We start from the raw sequence: 21,367 nt of genomic DNA, 5'->3' as shown, positions 1-21,367 counted from the left end.
AGAAATGAAACATGAGAATTTTAAGTGGAGAGTGATCATCTGGCCTGGAATTCAGGATCACAGTGTTATGAAGCAGTTTCCTCTGTGATTAAAATATAGCATCCTATGTGGAAGCTCATTAAAACAGAAGGGAAACAATTCAAAATAGCTTCAGGAAGTCCCCAAAACTAACTAGATTCACTATGATCCTTCTTTTTAATACTAATCAATAACAATTGTTGAGAGAATCTCTCAGAAGAATAAAGCTGCAAATAAGAAGCAAACAGTAACCAAGCAATCCAGAAGGAAGCAGAGACCAGGTAAGCTAATTGGAAGATGGGAAAACCAAGTGCACCACCTAGAAAGAACACTAAACTTTTATAGCTGCTTGAAGCCTATGAAGGGTACTCCAGGTTCCCAGAGCTGTCATCTGTGTGTGGGTGTGCTTTTAGTGATGAAGGTGTCTTGGACTAATTTTTGTTCCTTTAGTAATGCCCTCACCTTATATTCTTATGGATTATCTCAATAATACTCACAGCTCATAAAATTGAGTTCTGATGGTATATGTACTTTGGTCTATCATGGGTTCTCTCTCTGGGATGAATAGATATGTATTACGTCTTCCTAGAAAATATTTCTCACATAATATTATTGGCATCTGAACAGGGACCCAATGAAGCCCAAGATGAATTATGGAGCGGTGAATGCATGGTCCTGTCTATGCGTAGCCATTTTTGGTTATGAAAGCAGTTATGTAGTTCTTCCTATGACTAGTGAAGCTTGCCAGTAAGTCTGAAGCCTCCAATATGGGCTGTCTATGGGAAGAATCCCATTATGGCCACCTTAGTCCATATGGTATGGAGTGTTATATCTGATTGATGAGTGGACACACCACAGGAATACAAGGAATCCTTTAAAACAGTTTACGGTTTAGAGGGAAATTTGCAACATTTGAGATTAGTGTACATGGGTTGTGTATTTGGCAAACCTCAAGAGAGTTTGTTTTGCCTCTATTATATGTACTTAAGATGTATTTGAGCATGAGATGGTGTTAAGCAGGAGCTTGTTAGTGTAAAGCAGGAATTGCAACAGAAAAGGAGGTTTGGCTAGCATTCTCTGTGTTAGCCTGTGATTTGTCAGATACATTAGTTAAACAAGAGGGTAAGATGGACGTATTGGCTTGAAGACTAGACAGCATGTGGAAGTAAGATCCATTCTCTGCAGCACTTCCTAGGATCCTAGAACTTGGTCCCCATGGGAGAATTTAGAAAGTAAAAAAGAAAACATGGTAAAAGTAATAAAAATAGACATAGAATATGGCCTTTAGTAATTCAAATGAAAGGAAAAATCTGAAATCAAGAATGCATATGTGGACACAATATTTCAGGGCAAGAAACTTTAAAAATCAGGCAATTGTCAGTATGTGGGAAGCTGGAATTGGGAAAAAGATTTAAACAAGTAGGGAAAAAAATGTTATGGCGTGGCTTTTGAGTCTGTGGGATATGGGTTTGGATGGGATTAGTCTGTCTGCTGTGAAGGAAGGAAAACTGAGTAATGTAACTCCTTATACCTTCCTTAAGGCAAAAACTACATAACATACAAAACAGTGTTAAGGAGTTCAGTTCCTAGTTTATTAAAGTAATCAGGACTTCAATAACCAAAGGGCTATCTTATCAAAGTCATTAGGAAGATTTGATTATCTCCATCTGAGGTCCCATGAAGGTGGGACAGTTGCTATTGAGGAAATTTGGAATACGAGAAGCTGTGTTTGAACACCAGTTCACTGGACCAGCCAGAATTATGTTCACAGAAAAAAGGTTGATCCATCGGGGACCTCAAGGATTTTATATATCTTTAGAAGCTTCCTGGAGCCCTTTGGTGGGGTAAGATCATTATAAAGTATAAAAATCTTTGGCAGATTCTGACGTTGAATGTACTCTTTCCTCTTATGTAGAAGAGAAATGAAAAAGGCAAAGCAAAGGAAGCATGTTTCTGGGTTACCTAAAGCCAAATGTGGCAAGAGTTATACTTTCTAGTGAAAATATTGATTGAGGGTCAGCTTTTAGACTGACAAGAAGTTCACCAAAAGATTAGAGTTTAGATGAGTGGAAGAAAGGGAGGTAAATATGGTCCTCCAGAGTAAGAGGAAGTTGTCCCAATGTGAGCACCTCCTCAGGCATCTCTGACAAAGTGACCAAAGTGACCTCCTGTTTAGTTACAGGTATATTGGTCCCTTATAACTGTTAAAAATACTTGGCCTTTGGTGAATACTGAAACTGAATGTGCTTTAATTTATGGCAATCCTGAAAAGCATCAAGCAGATTGGGAAATAGATGGATTTGGTCATAGGATAGTGTAGGTAAAAGCTGGTTTGGGGAGTAGGTAATTATTCCCAAGATTATATAGTATGAATTTCACCACTACAAGAAAACATTCTGGGGATGAATTCATTACTGAACTATACACTTTATACCACTGTTAGACAATTTTGCCTAAAAGTGTGGGCAGTGAAACCAGTCAAGCATTGTCCGGCAAGAACCTAGAAAATTGCCTACTTTGATTAGGGTGATAGAAGTCAAACAGTATAGATTGCCAGGAGCTATGATAAAATTAGAGAAGCTATTAGAGAATTCAAAAGGATAAAGCTTATTTGCCCAGGACAGAGCTCTTTCAATAGTGAAATATGGCCTGTGAGGCAGCCAGATGGCTCCTGGACAATTACTACAGATTAAAGAGAGATAATTAATGTATTTTCCCATTCACACTGCTGTACCTAAAATTGCTTTTTTTAACTGAACAACTAGAACAAGTGATGGGATCTTTCCATGTTGTATTAGACCTTGCTAGTGATTTTTTTGTATATCCTTAGTTGTTGAGTTCCAAATCCAGTGTGCACTAATGTAGAATAGTCAACAGTGGACCCTCAAAGAGTACTTCTACAAGGCTATACTTATAGTCCCACTGTTAGACATAGGATGCAGACTTAAGACCTTACTATGCTATTCTGCTTGATGTCTGAAAATAAAACCAATTCATTGTGTAGATAAGATATGAATAAACTCGAAAGGTTTTGAAAATATAGAAAAGCATCAAAAGGAAGTATGGGTTCTTCTAAAAGAACAGGCACGCGGGATCAATCTATACAAGGTAGAAAGGCCAAACACAGTTGAAAATTCTTGTGAGTTTTATGGTCTGATAAGACACACATAATACTGATAACATTATTGATGAAATGGTTCAATAGCCTGTACTTATACATAAAAAGGAGCTACAGGTATTTTGGGTGTTCTTAGGATACTGGCAGATTTTTCATACCTCATTTTGCTCAAGATGCCTGTCACCAGAAGTTCAGTAGGCTACAGTTGAGGATTGCAGAAAAAGAAACCTGAGCAAACATTTTTAATAAGGTTTTTGTCTCATTCCTGGAAATTATCAGAAGCTTTTTACATATCACTAAAATAGAAGCATATATATATATATATATATATATTGCAGTTCAATTGGTAGAATCCATAACATGCTTCTACTCCAGTGACTAAGTTTACCTTATCCAATACAGGACTAGACTAAAGGACTTCTGGCCAAATCTCTTTCCGGTGTAGCAGAGAATCAAGCTCTACAAAGATGGCACTGTGTCTGCAAGCCCCATCACCCATGCCATGTTTGCTGTCTTATGGCCAGTGATCTTTTTTTTTTTCTTTTTCCTTTTTTTTTTCCGGAGCTGGGGACCAGCTAGGCAAGCGCTCTACCACTGAGCTAAATCCCCAACCCCATGGCCAGTGATCTTTAAAGGCTCTGAGCATCTTCCAGTAATTAGACCAACAACTAGGTCAGATAGAGTACTGGAAGAACTATAGGCACATCAAACAAGAATGGCTATCTGTAGTACAGCTTAGAATAGAGAAGTCATGTAACTGGCAAAGAGGCAAGAAAACATAACCAATGGAATAAGTTAAGAGCAGTATGTAGTAACTCATGATACTTGGTCCGTGACAATTTGTACTTAGAGACTGATTGGGGCTATATTTAGAGGCTTTTATTTATATAGAGTTCAGTGGGTAAAGGCAGACTGACAGGTGCTGGGATGGCCACTGTGGGTCGAGAGAAATATCTAGATAATTCAACAGGAATCAGAACCCCTGTGGCATCCTGTTAATTATTCCCTGGAAACCAGAAGGCAGATGCTGTTACCAAACTATAGGTCATTTTCCCATAGGCACCCTTGAAGTTTCTCAGAGTCCAAATCAAGTGTAATCATAGGGAAGTGTCTTAGTCAAGAAAAATTCTATAAGGAGACACCATAACCAGAGCAACTCTGAAATAAAGAAAACATTTAATTTGGGACAGCTTACAGTTTTAGAATTTTGGTCCATTACTATCATGGTGGTATGCAGGCAGGGCAGACATGATACTAGAGGAATAGCTAAAAATTCTACAGAATTAGCAGAGAAGATTATAAAGAGAAAGATACTTGGCCTGACTTGAGCATTGGAAACACAATGCCCAATCCCCGTTGACACATTTTACCCCTGAAGGCCACACCTACTCCAATAAGGCCTTATATTCTAATATTTTCAAATAGTACCACTCCCTATGAGTCTCTGGGTGCCATGGCATTCAAACCGCCACTGGGAGCCAATAAACATTGGAAAATAACTAAGACCTCTGATATTTCTATGAAATACTATGATCTTTTGCATGGTAGTCAAGCACGTAAGCTCTTTTTCTGATTACTGCCTTGACAAATGTGTCCCATTAAGACACATACATAAATCAACCTGTCTTTTCAGAAATTGGCAGGTAGACTTTGTAGGGCCTATGTCTTTCAGTGAGGGATGCATATATGTCCTCACCTGTGTGTACACTACTATAGGCCTCTTACAAATATTTCTATTTATGGCAGCAATAGATGAAACTATCATTAAAAGTCTCACCCAAGCAAGTATTATGAATGTGTGTCCATGAAGAATCAGTAGTGACAGAGGTAGCCATTACTCCAACATTGATATATAGAACTGGGCTGGAAAAAAAATGGGTGCAATAGTATTTATCAACCCAAAAAGCTGTATTAATTGAAAGAAAAATGGATCATTGAAACATCAACCAAAAAATCTAAATACAAATGTTGGTTGGTTTTCTACATGGGTAGAAAGGAAATTCCCAGTGAAATTAAGGTTATAGACTGAAAACTCCAGTCCCAGGGATGGGCTATCTCCCTAATGGGAGTTGTCAATGGAAGCCCCTGAGACCTCAAAAGCTAAAAGTCTATTTCTACCCCTATTGGTTGAATACCAGAACTACATGGTAAGACCCTATTGCTGAAGACACTGGATTTTTTTTACTGAAGAGCATTGAGAAATTAAACTGTGACTAAATTTGAAATTCCCAATCTATTGATTGGTTTTCATAGTGACAGAGGGAGCCAGGCAATATATGCAATAGTGACTCAATTATCATGTGCAAGACAGCCTTCCAGTGGGATTTAAGGCCTGCTCCACAAGAGGAAGATCTCATCTTTTACGATAAGCAAGAATAAAAACCTATGAGGCAGATCATAGTAGGGAAGCAATGTCTATTGATTTACTAGATATCTATAATATGCCTGTCAAAATGCCTTCCATACATTTTTGTTTACTCCCATGGATATTGTTGTCTGCCTCACCTTATAACCCATTGGTAAAATTCCTCAGAAAAAGTAACTGTCACTGTGCCATGATGTCCTAAAGGTGGACATCTATAATTATCCCAACCAAGGCTCAGAGATAATTGTGAAACAGGGGTCAGAAAGGATGTGGGTGGAAGGGGGAACAACCTCATAGAAGTAGGGGAGGGATGGGATGGGGGTTTATGGATGGGAAACCAGAAAAGGGGAAAACGTTTAAAATATAAATAAAAGATATCCAATAAAAAACGTTTAATAAGAAAAGAAAGGATGTAAGATCTGGAGGAAGAAGTGGATTATTATGTATTAGTTTATTCTGTGATTGCAACATCCCTTCTTTCAGGGAAGCTCCTGAAGACAGAAAGGAAATTACTCAAAATAGCTTCAGGAAGTCCCTGAAACTGACCATATTTACTAAGTGGCTCTGTTGTTTTTAATAACAAAATCCCAAAGTTTTAATTTACCACATGAAGAGGCAGGAGCCAGATGCTGTGGTGAAAGTCTGCTAGCTCAGAGAGGCAGAGAAAGCACCCATTGACCTTCCTCGTCAACTGACATCCTGAAAGGAAAAAGATAGTTCTTCACATTGTCTAATAAACCCTTCCGAACTTGCTCCTCCTTTCTGCTTCCTGTTCATCTCTATCTATCCTCCAGACTTCCTCAATCTATGTTTTTTCCATGTTCACTCCCTAGTGGCTTTATCAGCTTTGATCTATGGCTGTCTTTCTTCAATCTTGTTTACAATAAAGAGAAAGCTCTCAGATTAAAGGTGTGTACTAGGTCTAAACCACACCTTCCCCCCTTCAACGCTCTTGGCTTAAATGTATGTGCTGGGGCAGTGCCATACCACAACTAAAGAAGGATTTTTCTGTATACAATCTCTGAGTTCACAGTGTGGTCAAATATCCTGCAACATGCCTCCTTGCTCAAGATTGTATCAATGGTGAAGACTGTTTTAAGTTACCCTCAGAGAAGCCAAGCTGCAATGAGGATTCTAAGACAAAGTTAACATCAAAGAAGACTCTGAAACCAGACTACTTTTTCCAAGCCCAAACCAGCTGAGCTCCTGAAGGAGACTTAGGGCAATTGATCCGCTTGGAAAGAACACTCAGAACATGTTAATCATTCTGAAGACTGTGCAGTATATTCCAAGTTCCCAGATTTTATAAGCTGCCACCCATACTGGGGTGGCTTTGGTGACACAGTTTTACCATTGAGTCAGTTTGCTTCTGCAAATAACTCTCATTCATATTCTTATAAATAACTCCAATAAATCTCATTGGTTCACCAAATTGGATTTTGGTGGTATTCATACATTGGTTGTTCAGAGGCTACTTATCTTAGGTGACTGGATATATTTGTTATGCCTCCTCATGAAAAGTCTTGTCACCCAAAAGGCAGCAAGCCACAGCATATCGATCAATTTCACTCTCCACATCTAAACCTCACACAAAACAATTTCATCCAGTATGGACACTCTTGAAATGAAAATATACCTTGTCAGTACCCTAGCTTGTCGCAAATCACTGAGGTCTGAAGACAGCACATGCAAAGGTCAGTCATAAGAGTCTTTAATCCTTTCTCTTCATGATTAGATGTTTTAGGGCTAGTATGGACCCATGCAGGCAGGCTCCCACATTGTTACTTCAGTCGCCGTGAGCTCCAATGAATACTGTTTAGCTGATTCTGTAAATTGTGTCCTCTTGATGTTTTTGATCTCTCTTGCTTTTACAATTCTTCCTCCCTGTCTTCCACAGGCTTTTACACTTTGGCTAGGCACCAATATATGAATATAGCAGAATGTCACTAGAAATCATTTCATTGACTTATTATTATTATTATTATTATTATTATTATTATTATTATTGTTGTTGTTGTTGTTGTTGTTGTTGTTGTTATTGTTTTGTCACTGTGTTTGGTGCTACTCTAGGCCTGAGAACAATTCAGTTTCCAGTTCCTGGCCATCTAATTACTGTTAGACATAGGTTTCCTTTCATAGCTTGGCCTCAAGTTAGATTGACCACTTTTATAAACTCTGCGTCATCATTACCCTGGCACATCTTGCAGGCAGGACAGGTGTGGAACAACAATTTTCTGCCAGGGTTGGCGTCCAAGTACCACCACTGGATGACTTGTCAAGTTACTGAAAATGGCCAGTTCAGGATCCTTTTTCTCCATTAGTAGGAATCCTTGGTAGGTCACTCTGTCACTCTCATAGGTTCCAGGAAGTTTCTACAGCAGTATGTTTCCACATCACCCACTAAATGCCCCCCTATTCTAGTTATCATCCCCTTTATTAACTCCCTCCATCCCATCCTTGCAATGTGATCCCTCCTGTTCCCATCCCCACCTGACCGTAGTTCATTCTTAAAATCTATTCTAATTCCTCTTCCCATGAAGTTACATTGACTCATTTTAGCCTCTCAGGTCTGTGGATTGTAGTGTAATTTTTTTTTCTGTTGGCTCATAACCAGCTAATATCCACATATAAGTAAGTACTTATCATTTTTTTCTGAATTGCCTAGATCAGGATGCTTTTTAAACAGTTCCATTATTTGCCTGAAAATTTCCTGATGTCATTTTGTTCTTTAGCAGCAACTGAGTAATAGTCTATTGTATAAATGCACCACATTTTTTTCTTTTTTAAGGTTTATTTATTTGTTTTATGTATATGAGTGCTCTATCTGCATGTGCTCTACACGACAGAAGAAGGCATCAGGTCACATTATAGACAGTTGTCAGCTACCATGTGACTGCTGGAAATTAAACTCATGACCTCGGAAAGAGCATATGATGCTCTAAACTACTGAGCAATCTCTTCAGCCTCTACTATTTTTTTTTATCCATATTTTGGTTGATGGACATCTATGCTGTTTTCAGTTTCTCAATATTGCAAATGAAGCCTTTATGAACATAATTGAGAAAGTGTATTTATAGTAAGAACATGTTTTGGGTGTATATACAAAAGTTGTATAGCTGGGTCTTTAGGTAGATAGATTACTCTATTTCCTATAATAGCTACAAAGACATAGTGTCAAACTTTGTTGAGGTATTATAATAATGGAAAAGCACTTGGAAGGAAGATTTTAAGACATCATGTATGTGGTATCAACTTATTCTCATAGGGACGTAGAGCCATTGGGACCCGTACACAAGAGAGTGTGTAATAGCTTTATGAGTAGTCCTGGCTACTCATATTTGTATGAAACTATTAAGAAACATTATATCCACTAGTAGAGAGTCCATGTATCTGTACACTAATATCTGTGGTCTAAAAGTATATATCAAGCAGGATACCTAAGTAATAGTTATATGGAACAACATGAATGACTTCATGGAATGTGCTAGCTGAAAGAATTAAACTATGGCAATACATATTCATGAATTAATTAAAGTGAACTACAGTGATTTTATTTGTTGTTGAAAAGAAAAAAAGGATTAAAAAGCAAGACTGTTAGAGAAATTATCAGTGTAATGACTTCAAGAAGATAGCAAGTCAGATGTGACTAGGGAAGACTAAAAGGTACAGAAGTCATCTTGGTTGTTAGAAATGCATTGTCTATAATAAGGATACGGTATTGAAACAGATGGTGCTTTTAATTTTTCACTTTTTGGTAATTTAACTACACAGTCATGTTTTATGTGCTCTGTTGCACAGGTGTGTGTGTGTGTGTGTGTGTGTGTGTGTGTGTGTGTGTGTGTGTAAGCATGGCCCTCGGTGTAACAAAAATGGAATGATAATGAGACCTTTGTAAGGTGAAAAAGAAGAGAAAAATACAAGAGAGAGAACTATTCTCAGAAGGAATTGTTGCTCGTGTCACTGTGATACTTTTGGTCTATGGAGACTGGCTGTTTACCATGAATGCATTATTGTGTGGGAAGTCTGGTTCTTTCAGCTTGTTCTCTATTCTCCTTTCTAAGAGAAGACCTTCTGCTGTGCTACTACTTAACAAGAGTTGTCACAGGAGAAAACTATATGCCATTCTCTCATTGACTAAGAGGTACTGTAAATGGCATTTTTTTGTATCCATTTTGGTTGCATATATTCGAGGCTCTGAATAGTCAGACTGTCTCAGGACTAACTCCTTAATATAGCTGCTCATTGGATTTCTTTTCTGCTTTCTTATGTTTGTACTTTAGTTCCTATCATTAATTGATTGATATAATTTTTTAACTTTCCTAGCATTCTTTAGGTACTCAATATATAATTTATTTTAATTTATAATTTCATTCAAGACACTTTAATCCCTTTATATATAAAATGTAATTATTTGTTTAGACTTAATATTTTCTATTTCCAAATTCATATTACCAATAAAAATATGATTTTACTTTTCTTTAAAACAAATATCTAAATTTCTATGAATCTCCATGTAATATATCAATTCATCATAAAGTGAATTGTATTTTAATACTAATATCTTTATGTGAAAAATTTCTTCTATTATACATAATTATGTGTTGAATATTTCCAGAAAGTAACTTCATACTTTAAGATCAGTATGCAATTTTAACTTTTGCCATTATGATATCATGAAAACTTTCATGTTCTTCCTATCAGGGATTGGTCTGATGAATTTAGATTTTATGTAAAGAATGTTTCATGAAGATTTTATTTTTCAATCTTTATATGTGGTAGATTATGTCTATTGATTTACATGTGTGGAACAATCTCTGCATTTCTGGTGTGTAACCAGTTTGATCATGGTGAATAACCTTTTTTATATTTTCTTGAGGAATTTGGTTTGGAAGTATTTTATTGAGGTTTTCAATTCCTATGTTCATGGTCTATACTGTTTTATATTGGGTCTTTGTCTTCTTTGGTATTAGGGTAGCCATAACTTTGAAGAAAAGAATTAGTAAATGTTTCTTCAGTTTTGAGAATAATTTGAAGAGCACAGACATTAGTTCTTTGAAGGTCTGGTAGAATTCTGTCCTGGCTCTGAAATTTTTTGCAGTTGTGAAATTTTAATTATTGCTTCTATCTCACTAGATGTTATGGGTCTCTATAATTACTTTGTTTTTGTATAATTTCACAGGTTATATACATCAATAATTCGTCTATATCTTTTAGGTCTTCCAGTTTGGTAAAATACAGGTATTTACTGTATGCCCTTATTACTCTAAATTCCTCCAGTCTCTATTAGTATATCTCCCCCTTTTATCACTAACTTTAGTAATTTAAATATTTTCTTCAAACTTATGGTTAATTTGGCTAAGAGTTTGTCAAAGTGGCTGATTTTTCTCAACAAACCAACAGTTTAGCTTGATCGAATATTTGTATTAGTTTTACATTGTTTTCTACTTCATTAATTTCAGACCCGTGTTAGATTATTTCTACTCATCTATGCATTTTTGGTATTAATTCTTCATTTTTAGAGCTCTCAAGTGTGTCACTGAGTTACTAATAGATATCTCCAGTGTTCTAGGTAGGCTCCTAGGGCTTTAAATTTGGCTATTATAACTGACATCATTGTGAAAACAACCATCTTATGAAAAGAAATATACAGAATCAATGCAATGCTCATGAGAATTCCAACAAACTACTTCACGGAACACACACACACACACACACAAACATACACACACAAAGCAGGATAGCTAAAACATTTCTGAATAATTAAAGAAGTATGGAAATTTTCAACCCTAGATTTCAAGATGTATTACAAAATAAAACAGCATGGTATTTGAATAAAAGCAGATATTGAAATAAAGACCTAGACATAATTCTACAGACTTGATTTTCTAAAAGAAGCTGATAATACACATGGGAGAAAAGACAGCATGTTCAACAAATGATCAAACCAGTTGGCTGTATGTAGAAGAATGAAAATAGATGCGTATTTCTCATCCTTCTCAAAAACTCAACTGAAAATGAATAAAAGACTTCTATATAAATGTTTAATATTATAGAAAAGAAAGTTGTCAAAAAGAGGTGAACTCATTGGCATAGGAAAGAACTTTCTGAACTTAACACCAATAGTACAGGAACTAAAATAGCAATAAATAAATGGGACTTCAAGAAACTGAAAAGTTTCTAGATGCAATGGAAACCCATCATTCACACAAAGTGATTCCCTAGAGAGTAAGAAAAACCATTACTAATTATTCGTCTGATTAGTGGTTATTATCTAGAATACAGGAAGAATTAAAAATTAATCAATTAAGCCAAATAAAACTGACGCACAGAACTGAATAGTTTTCAAATAATAAAAGACAAATGTTTGAGAAATACTTAAAGAAATATTCAACACATTCATGACTAATATTCAGCAGCCACGAGGGAAATGCATATTTCAGATTACTTTGAGATTTCATCAGTCAGAATAGAAAAGATTAATTTAAAATATGACAGCATATGTTTGTGAGGAAGTAGAGAAATGGAACCATTTACTTTAGTGGAAGTGTAAACTAGTACAGTCACTATGAAAATATGAGTGGATAATCTTCAGGAATATGAAACATGATCTACCTCATGATACAGCTATACTAGTCTGCAATGTATACACAAATAACTATATTTTTCTAAAGAGATACCTGTTCATCCATGCTCTTAGCTGTACTATTCCATAATAGCCTGAAGGTAGCTTAGATATCCATCAATCAATGGGTACATTTGAAAAATGTGGTATAGTAACATAAGCAGAACATTGATAAGGTGCTAAAAATTGAAATTATAGAATTTGTAGGTAGATGGATGATATTAGAAACAATCATCCAGAGTCTGATAACTCAGACCAACAAAAAATATATCTCATTGAAAAATGTGCAAGACATACTAATATAATATTGGTACAAATGTTATTGAAGTCACCAATGTTTTTTGATTGGATTTAAAACTCATCCATGAAATGACACTGCTAAGGTGCCAAGAACGTGAGACTAGATAAATCATGTGCCTCATAGAAAACTTTCTATTATAGCTCTGCTAACGGAACTCAGAAATACTCTTAACGATATACTGCTATACCCATAGATTGGTGTATAATTTTTTTCACTCCACTTGTGCTTTTATTCTTCTTTGGAATGACAGTTCCAGGCATCACTAAATAGAATATTGACATATGAGAATGTCAGCCTTCTAGGAATAACATATCCATCTACTGTAGAACAAGTCCAACATTTTCAGAGTCTGTCCCTGGACACCTCCAGTTGTATAAATAATACTGTAAGTTGCCATCTCCTAGACCAAACTTAACGTTCATCAGAGAAGTTCCTTCCTGAAGTAGGTGGGAATTAGAGACCCACAACTGAACAATGTGCACAGAGAGAGAGAGAGAGAGAGAGAGAGAGAGAGAGAGAGAGGCAGACAGACAGACAGACAGACTTTGGAGCACTCAATCCTAAGTGGGTGTCTTTATCAAACCGTTCTTCCCAAGGCTCATGGATCTATGTGGAAGAAGAGGAGGAAATATTGTAAAAGCCAAATGTGATGGTTGATTTCAAGGAAATAGTTTCTTCCATACATAATAGGGCTCATGGAACCCATATGAATCTAAGGAAACTGTTACAGCAAACAAGCAAAAAGCCTATACATGTTGAAGCCAAACAAAAATCCCAGCTACAAAAAGGGAAGTAGATGCAAAGTTCCACCCTATCTAAGAACCTACTTGCAAATGAGACATGCTGGGAAATGTAAGATCTTTCTCCCCCAATATAGTGTCACTGGGTTTATCAATGATGTTATATTCAGGTCCCATGGCCAGGAGTTAACTAATACCAAACAAACTCCATGTTATTTTGTTTCTATATTGAATTTTTTCTTTGTTTTGGCATTTTTTTTGTCTTCCTGTGCTCGCTCTCGCTCTCGCTCTCGCTCTCGCTCTCGCTCTCGCTCTCGCTCTCGCTCTCGCTCTCGCTCTCGCTCTCGCTCTCGCTCTCGCTCTCGCTCTCGCTGTAGAAGAAACAGAGACAACATGAAGTTGGATAGGTAGGAAGATCTGGGAGGAGAAGGGTAGGGGCATACATAACCAAAACATATTACATGAAAATACTTTTAAATAAAAAACAAAATACATTTTAAAGAGTGTTTTTCAGGGAAAATGTTCATCTCATAAGTACTCCTGTAAGCTCAGTTTCTTAGGTCATAAGGACTCTAAATGTCCTAAAATGACATGAGGATTGCTTATTTCTTTATTCTATTTTCTGAAAGGTTTTATAAGTATATGGTTTATTTTTTCCAAGGATTAGAAGAAATTGAAGACATATTTGACCTACCCTCACATTTTTCTCCAGTTCTAAATAATATATTGAATTGGCTGAATAATTGTAGCATTAGTTATTTTTGGAGATCTCCTTTCACCCTTTTTGATATTCTAGTAATCATTGTAGTCTATTTTAAACTCAAAATTAATTTTCTCAATATTGCATTTTATATTCTTTTACTGTTTGTGAAGTCTACAGAATGAAGATATTTTTGCTCTTATACTAATCATCAATATACTAAACTTCAAACAACTACTTTTCTTTTCCAAAACATGTATTATAGACTTAACTACTATTTCAATAACATCTGTGTCTATTTTCTTTACTTTTACATTTTTTTCTAAAAGGAAATATATACCATAAACCATGGATTATCAGGCTAATCAAATGTGTGTGAACAATATTGATTGAATTTCTTAGATTTGATTTGACATACTTGTTTTCTTTCAAAATACTCTCTCACTTCATTTGTGATTCATCTTTTCACCTATGATGTTATGTTGTTTAGTTTTAATATATGTGATCAGTAGAAGACTTTATACTTTCTTGTGAATTACAAATTCAGCCTAGAACACAACCTGGTCATTTGAACCTTGTGTATTATCAGAATACAGAGATTTAAATTATATATAATTGTACCTGATTCTTGGAGTTTAACATAAAAGTGAGGTCAACTTGTTCAAATTTCTTGTTGGATGTTGAATTTTTTAGGTGTAAGAAACTACTTATAACTTATTAACTTGTGTGTATCAATGGGTGTGGAGCCTTATTGGGTAATTGGGATATTTTGATAAACAAGATTTCTCCATTTGACTATGTTCTTTGTTATTTTTATTTGGAATTTTAATTTATACCATTTAAAAGAGCTTCATAAGAAACACCAAATTTGTTATTACCATGTCATATTGGAGCTGTGCTCCTACAGTCTCACAGAACGACTCTCTCTTTTCCTAGAAGTGCTTTTTACTCTAATATAGACAACACTGTGGCAGTTTTGCTTTTGATCTGTATTTGTATTTTTCTTAGTGTTTCAGTTCCTCTTGTTTGCATAATTTCTATACCCCATGATTTAGACATGCTCCATAAGCAAGACAAAAATTTCCCTTTGCCTTTTGTTTTATTTACTTATTGATCATTTAATACAATGTGAAAGTTCTTATTAGAGCCTGCATGGTCATAGCTTAGGCTGGGCATACTGTACCTCTGCTATGCAGTTTCTCTATCTCCACTCCTTGTTCTCTCTCTCTCTCTCTCTCTCTCTCTCTCTCTCTCTCTCTCTCTCTCTCTCTCTCTCTCTCTCTCCTTTAGTGTTGACTAGCATTGCTGAATATTTGAGGGCTTTTTCTGTTTATTTTGGTATTACTGGTTAGAGATAAAAATAGCTTGAGGTGCTACCAGAGTGTTCTATGAAAGCAATACTTACTGTCACAGAGGTATGTGGTACTTGTTTTTATTTTCATGTTTTTTTTCTGCCATATGTGTAAACATATAGTGGAGACAGGCATAAATTGAAAATCAGTTATCTTCTATTAAAGCAAACATTATGTAAACACTGCTGGTAATTATCTTGCTATCTTTTCTGAGAAAGTTTCTCATAAAGCATGTTGTTTCTCTGACCTAACTGACTTTATTATTATCTGATGTTATATACATATTTTCATTGTTGTTTTATTTTCTATTATAGAAAATATTATAGGTATAAATACTATTTAAATAACTGTCATGATCTTCTAAAAATGGAAGAATACTTAGAGTGAATAGTGCCAGAGTTGGAGTCTTGACTGAATAGCCTGGTAGGACTTTCTGAGTGTGGACTGGATTGCTAAACTGTGCTGGGTGCGCTGACATCACCTTACAGCAGACTATAAGACTGGACTATTGTCACCAAGCTGGTCTTTTCATTTCAGTATTGCAGTTTGTTGACATTAGTAGCAAAAGCACAATCGTTTGGTCATTTAACCCATTACTTATCTGTAAGTTCGGTTTGATCCTTTCTTTGGGGCACCTCCTATCTTTCTTGTGTTGGTCACCCTCCTTTTCTCTGGATATTGCTGTGCTGGCTTCTCCAAGGCTGATGTGCTGCTCATGGTCAGTGTGATATAAAATCACAAGCTTCCTCTTAAATGATAATTTGTACACACATAGAACTGTGGGTTACTGGGATTTTCTCTCCTTTACATTGATGTTTCTGCCTCTTGGCCACTTTTCTTATTTTTTTTTTCAATCTCTAGTTTTCTACAGAATTATAATGAAATACCTCTGTTCAGTTATGGTTCTTAGTAAACTAACCCCTTTATGTATGTTTGGGAATCCTTTTGTGTGTGACCATTTCTCTGTGTCTTAGCTCTGTTTATCTCTTCTTGCTTAGGAATTAGATTTTAAGGGTTTAATTTCTCATTGTGACAGCCCTTTCTTACCACCTTTATTTTCTACCCATGTTCATGGCTTTAATCATCACTCTAGAGTGTTTTTACTACATCAACTTTTAAACTGCATTGTGCTGTCTTTTATGTTCTCTTTTGTCTAGACAAATTCATAATATTTAAAATACCCTTACTTATATTTGTGAAGCCATAGGACAATGGACATGAAATGTATGGAAATGGGGGTGCCATTTTGAAAAAAAAACTGCTATGTAGGATTACCTCAGACTATTTGCAGATTGACTTTTTCTGCCCCATCTTTCTAACTTCTGCCTGGACCCACTTTACATTTGAGCCTGACCTTTTGCTCCAGAATTGTTGTAGCAGAGGTTTTGCCCTCCTCTTGTGAGCAGGAATTCAGTCTCTGCCCTGATGCTGTTATTACTATATGGCAAAATAAGACCTGTGTTTAGATTTATATGTTACATAGATATAAATGCCCATAAGACTGAGGATTCTCCATCTAGTCCCAGTACTTTGATAAATAACTAGGACTTTAAACCCAGTATATTTTCTAGTCCTCTAAAACAACTAGGCTCGAAGACTTTTCTGAATTATTTATTATAAAAATGAGAAACATAGAAACTGATCATACCCTTCTTTCATTTTAACTCAATTACTATAATGTAACTAAACTAGTTTGCATACTTACAAGCATTGGTTAAGATTCCATTAATGTGGTAAAATACATGACCAAAAGCAGCTTGGTGAGAAAAGGCTTTATTTCCTCTTAAAACTGCTCATCTCATTTTATCCTTTAAGGAATAAGGGCAAGAGGCTAAGGTAAGAACCTGAATGCAGGAGTCCCAGAGTAGTGCTACTTACTAGCTATCGCCCCATAACCCGCTAGGCAGTTTTCCTGATATCCAAGAACATTTGCTTAGAGGAACCATCACCCACAGTGGGCTGGATGCTTTCAAACCAGTCATTAACCAAGAAAGTTCCCCACAGGTATATCCACAAGCCAGTCTAGGAGAGGCATTTTCTCAATTGTAGCTGCCTCTCCTCAAATGACTGCAACTTTTGTCAAATTGACAAAAAACTAATCAGGAAAATTAACCCCTTTTAAACTTGACACAAAGATATTACTCTTAATATATAAACTTTACTTTCTTTTTCATTCCCAACATCTAATATTAATATCATAATAGAAAGCATTTCAACTTTTCAAAGTCCTACAGTCTTTAAGAATTCAAAAAATTTTAAATATCTTTAAAATATCCAAGTCCTTTTCAAAGTTCAAAGCCTGTCTAAACTAACTAAATCCTCTACAATGTCCTTAAAATTTAGAAATTCTAAAGTCTTATATAATTCCCAAGTCTTTTTTCAATGGGCTCCTATGAAATAAAAACTAGGGACACAACTTCTTTTTATAGGAGGCATGAGTTAGTGCATGATCATACCCAAATCAAAGCAAAACTATACAAAGTGTAAGACACTCAGTGCTTGACATCTAGAACCCACTCATTTTTATCAGGGTCTTGGACCACTTCTCTCTCTGACTCTGCCTACTGCTGCACACACATCTTGTCTCACTGGCTGGCTCCACTCCACAGCTTCTGTTGTCTTTTGGAGTCATTCCACGCTACTAGCATCTCGAAAATGCTGGGTTCTTCCGTGCAACTGAGCTATACCATCAACACTAGCCTTTCTACTAGTCTACCACATCGTGCCAAGCCTCAACTTCTCTCTATGACTTGGAAATTCTACTTCAACTGTGGCTGCATCTTCACCAATGTCCTTTCTTGGCCTGTCAGATGCCAAGATTCTACTGCTTTCTGTGGCCCTTTTGAGCTTTCATAACTAGTAATACGTGGAATTCTTTACCCATTACTAAGTACAGCTGCCAGAATGAGGTACAAAGTTTCCCATCTCTGGGCCATAGCTACTCTATGCTGTCCCTGAGGAAAAACTCTCCAGAAGATATTGCCTCAATGCTGCTGGAGTCTTGTTAGTCACAGCGAAGTCTTCAGTCCCAGGCATCCAGATTCTATTTCAAAATACAGGATAGTCTTATAGTCTTCATAGATCTCTCCAATTTCTCTCTAATACTTCACAAGCTGGATCTCCATTATCTGATCATTCTCAGGTTTAACTTCTTTAGTTCCTGTAACAGCTCAGTAAGCTCTAAACAATAGTTTTTCTATCCCAAAGTTCAAAAGTCCTTTTACAATGTTACATAAAATATATTCAGGCTGACCAAAGCAATACCACATGATTCTGGTGCAAATTTCACTCTTAGAGTTTCATTGCTGTGATAGAACACCATGACCGAAAGCAACTTAGGGAGGAAAGAGTTTATTTCAGCTGGCAACTCTCAGGTCAGAGGCAATAGTTGTGGAATACTAAGGTGGGAACTCAGTGCACCCGGAGGCAACAACAGACAGAGACCAAAGGGAAACACTGCTTCCTGCCTAGCTCTTCATTGCTTGCTTAGTTTGTTTTCTTATCCAGGAACAACTGCCCAAAGGTGGAGCCACCCATGGGCTGGACTCTTCCCTATCAATCATTAACTAAGAAAGGACATGCTCAACAAGCTTGCCCTCAGACCAGTATTCTTGGCCATTTTCACAATTGAAGCTCCTTCCTTTCAAAGGATTGTAGCTTGTTTCAACATGTGTGTATGCCTGCATGTGTGTGTATAAATATATACATAGTGAAATGTTTTTATGACTATTATTTTCAATATTTATTATTTTTTAATTATAATTGACTATACAAAAATAAATCCAAACAATATATTGTGTCTGGAACTTACTATGGAATTTAAAAGTCTGTGAAGTGTTCAATTATAATGTAAATTTCAAAGCATACATTAATACTCTGGAGAAGATATGTAAATCACAACTCCTAAAGTTGTTAAATCAGAGACTTTATAAATGCAAGAGAGTTATTATAATATAAACTAAGTTAATAGACAATCCAGTTTATTATATAGTAAAAATGATGCAGTAGGAAGAAAATGACACTGGGTGTAAGTGGGAATTATTCATGAAGGTTCTTGTGTTGTATACAAACCACTTTAAATGCTGGTTTGGACCTGAAAAGGGCCTCATCTTCTGCAGCAAGCTGGTAATTTGGTATTAGCAACTGGATGAGCATGATGGCTGTGCTGGACACTCTGCTACTCTCACCATTGCTTTTTGAGAATGGTATAATGGACACTAAGCCTACCTGAACTTCCTCGTGTGTTTCATATTTTATTGGCCATAGAAAGTGTTATAGAAAACAATGTGATTGATGAATCAATATCTGAAAATTAGAAATCAAAAAGTAAAACTGGTGAGGTAAAAAGGGTCTTTTCATATGGCATTAATAAAATGTGAATCAAATATCAAAACTGTAACATTCAAACATTTGTGGATGTTGAGTCTCATGCAATACTGAAACATGAGGAACAGTGTAGCTCCCCTGCCTCCCACCAGGGACTTTTCTAAGCTTGGATTCTATGCCCCATGTATTAGATGCCAAATATAGACTTCAGCTTTTCCACTTGGCCTCTTTCTTCCCCAAAATAATGACTCTGAGATAATTTATGAATAATGTCTTAGCCCAAATGCTTTGGCCTATTCCATGACTAGCTTATTGTTGATATCAGAAATCGCCCTTAGCAGTGACACCTTTTGGTCACTGTTGCCATGGCAATGGCCATACATTCCCAGAAGACCTTTTGGTTCAATTCACACCTCCACCTGGGAACCTTTATGTCCCATTCCAAATAAAAGGCAAATTCCCTGCCCCCTAACTTTCTTTTTCTCTTCTTTCTCTCCCCACTTCCCCTTGTCTCCTTTCCCCATTAAAATCTCATCACGTGTAACTGTGTTGGTGTTGGTTTGGTGTGCTCTTTCCCCATGGGTGTGACTGATATTCTGATATTATTAACAACTGATATCTTATATTAATATCTGAGATTTAAATAACAACATTGGTGGCCCGTCAACACTTATAGCTTATTTAACTGGTTTAAAGTATTCTATCTTTTGCACATGGTTAGTTACCATTCATCAGGTTTATGCGACCTTCTCCTCCAGAGTTCAGGACAAATTCCCTTTCCCTAACCTGACTATCTCAGAGTTCCCTTTCTGTAGTGAAATTCCCACCTCCCTCTTTCCTGCCTAAGCTCATTAGCCAATAGCCTTTTGTAAACAGATGAAGCTTCCATAAATTGCTCAAGATATTCTTTATAGAACAGTGCTTTCCCTTAGAAACTGATTTCTCTTAGTCAAGAAGACCCAGAGCTATGATCAGTCATTGCAACTTGATGTGTCAAAATTAACCTATTTTTTTTACCTTTTATAATTTTTAATTATAAAAAATGATAGCATATACTTTATCACCCAAGGTCCGTGCTCAGAATAAGTGCCTCACCATTCTGTCTTTCAGAGGATGATGTGTTTCATTCTAGTGGATACACGGGAAAGGCTTCTATTGCTCAGTTTCATGCTTTGTATTATGGAAACACTCAGGCATAATAAATATATCTAATTGGGAAAACAAGAGTTAATAGTCTATTGTAAGTAAATTCTTTTAAGAGCAAAAAGAAAAAGGAGAGGGCATGAGTGAGAAGGTAGCTGATGCCAAATGTTAGAAGGCAGCATTTGACGATATTATGGAGACAAAGTCCTCTGAGTAGTTTCTATCCTCTAGTGATGGGGAGGCTGCTTGAGTGGAACTTGGTATAAATCAATTAGATGAATTTTCATGAAATTATATGAGCACAAGACACACTAATAGACTACAGTGTGTAAAGTGCAGTTTGGCAGTAACAGCACTTACTTTCCTTGCAGATAGTCTACATGGGCTGGTGCGAAGCCCGGGAGCAGGAGTCCCTCCAGGACCGTGTGTACACACCTGTGTTCCTCGCCCTGCGGGGCTCCTGTCTTTACAGGTTCCTGTCACCTCCAGTAAGTGTTTATCACCAAATGTTGGAGCTCCCCAATCTGCTCATAGAAGACTCATGTCACCTGAACAACGCCTAATTACCAATGCAGTTTGAAAATAAGTCACAGGGACATTTAGGAAATTGTTCATATTTGGCCAAAAGTAAAGCTTTCAAGACATTAGATGTCATTTTTCGCTTAAGAAACTGAAAACTGGA

General features: G+C 36.4%; 1 protein-coding gene across 2 annotated transcripts in view; it reads left to right on the top strand.

Annotated features, from left to right (window-relative positions):
• Nucleotides 1–21,367, top strand: part of LOC116903800 (gamma-1-syntrophin) — a 281,407-nt gene that overhangs the window by 181,417 nt on the left and 78,623 nt on the right. For both annotated transcript variants that reach the window (XM_032906505.1, XM_032906495.1), the window contains one exon: nucleotides 21,057–21,173. In XM_032906505.1, the coding sequence (XP_032762396.1) occupies nucleotides 21,057–21,173 (117 nt within the window). The remainder of the gene's footprint in view (nucleotides 1–21,056; nucleotides 21,174–21,367) is intronic.

The sequence above is a fragment of the Rattus rattus genome, chromosome 1 (genome assembly GCF_011064425.1).
Source record: "Rattus rattus isolate New Zealand chromosome 1, Rrattus_CSIRO_v1, whole genome shotgun sequence".
In the NCBI taxonomy this organism is placed as follows: Eukaryota; Metazoa; Chordata; class Mammalia; order Rodentia; family Muridae; genus Rattus; species Rattus rattus.
Note: the sequence above shows the minus strand (reverse complement) of the source record. Positions and strands in the feature narration are given on the sequence as shown.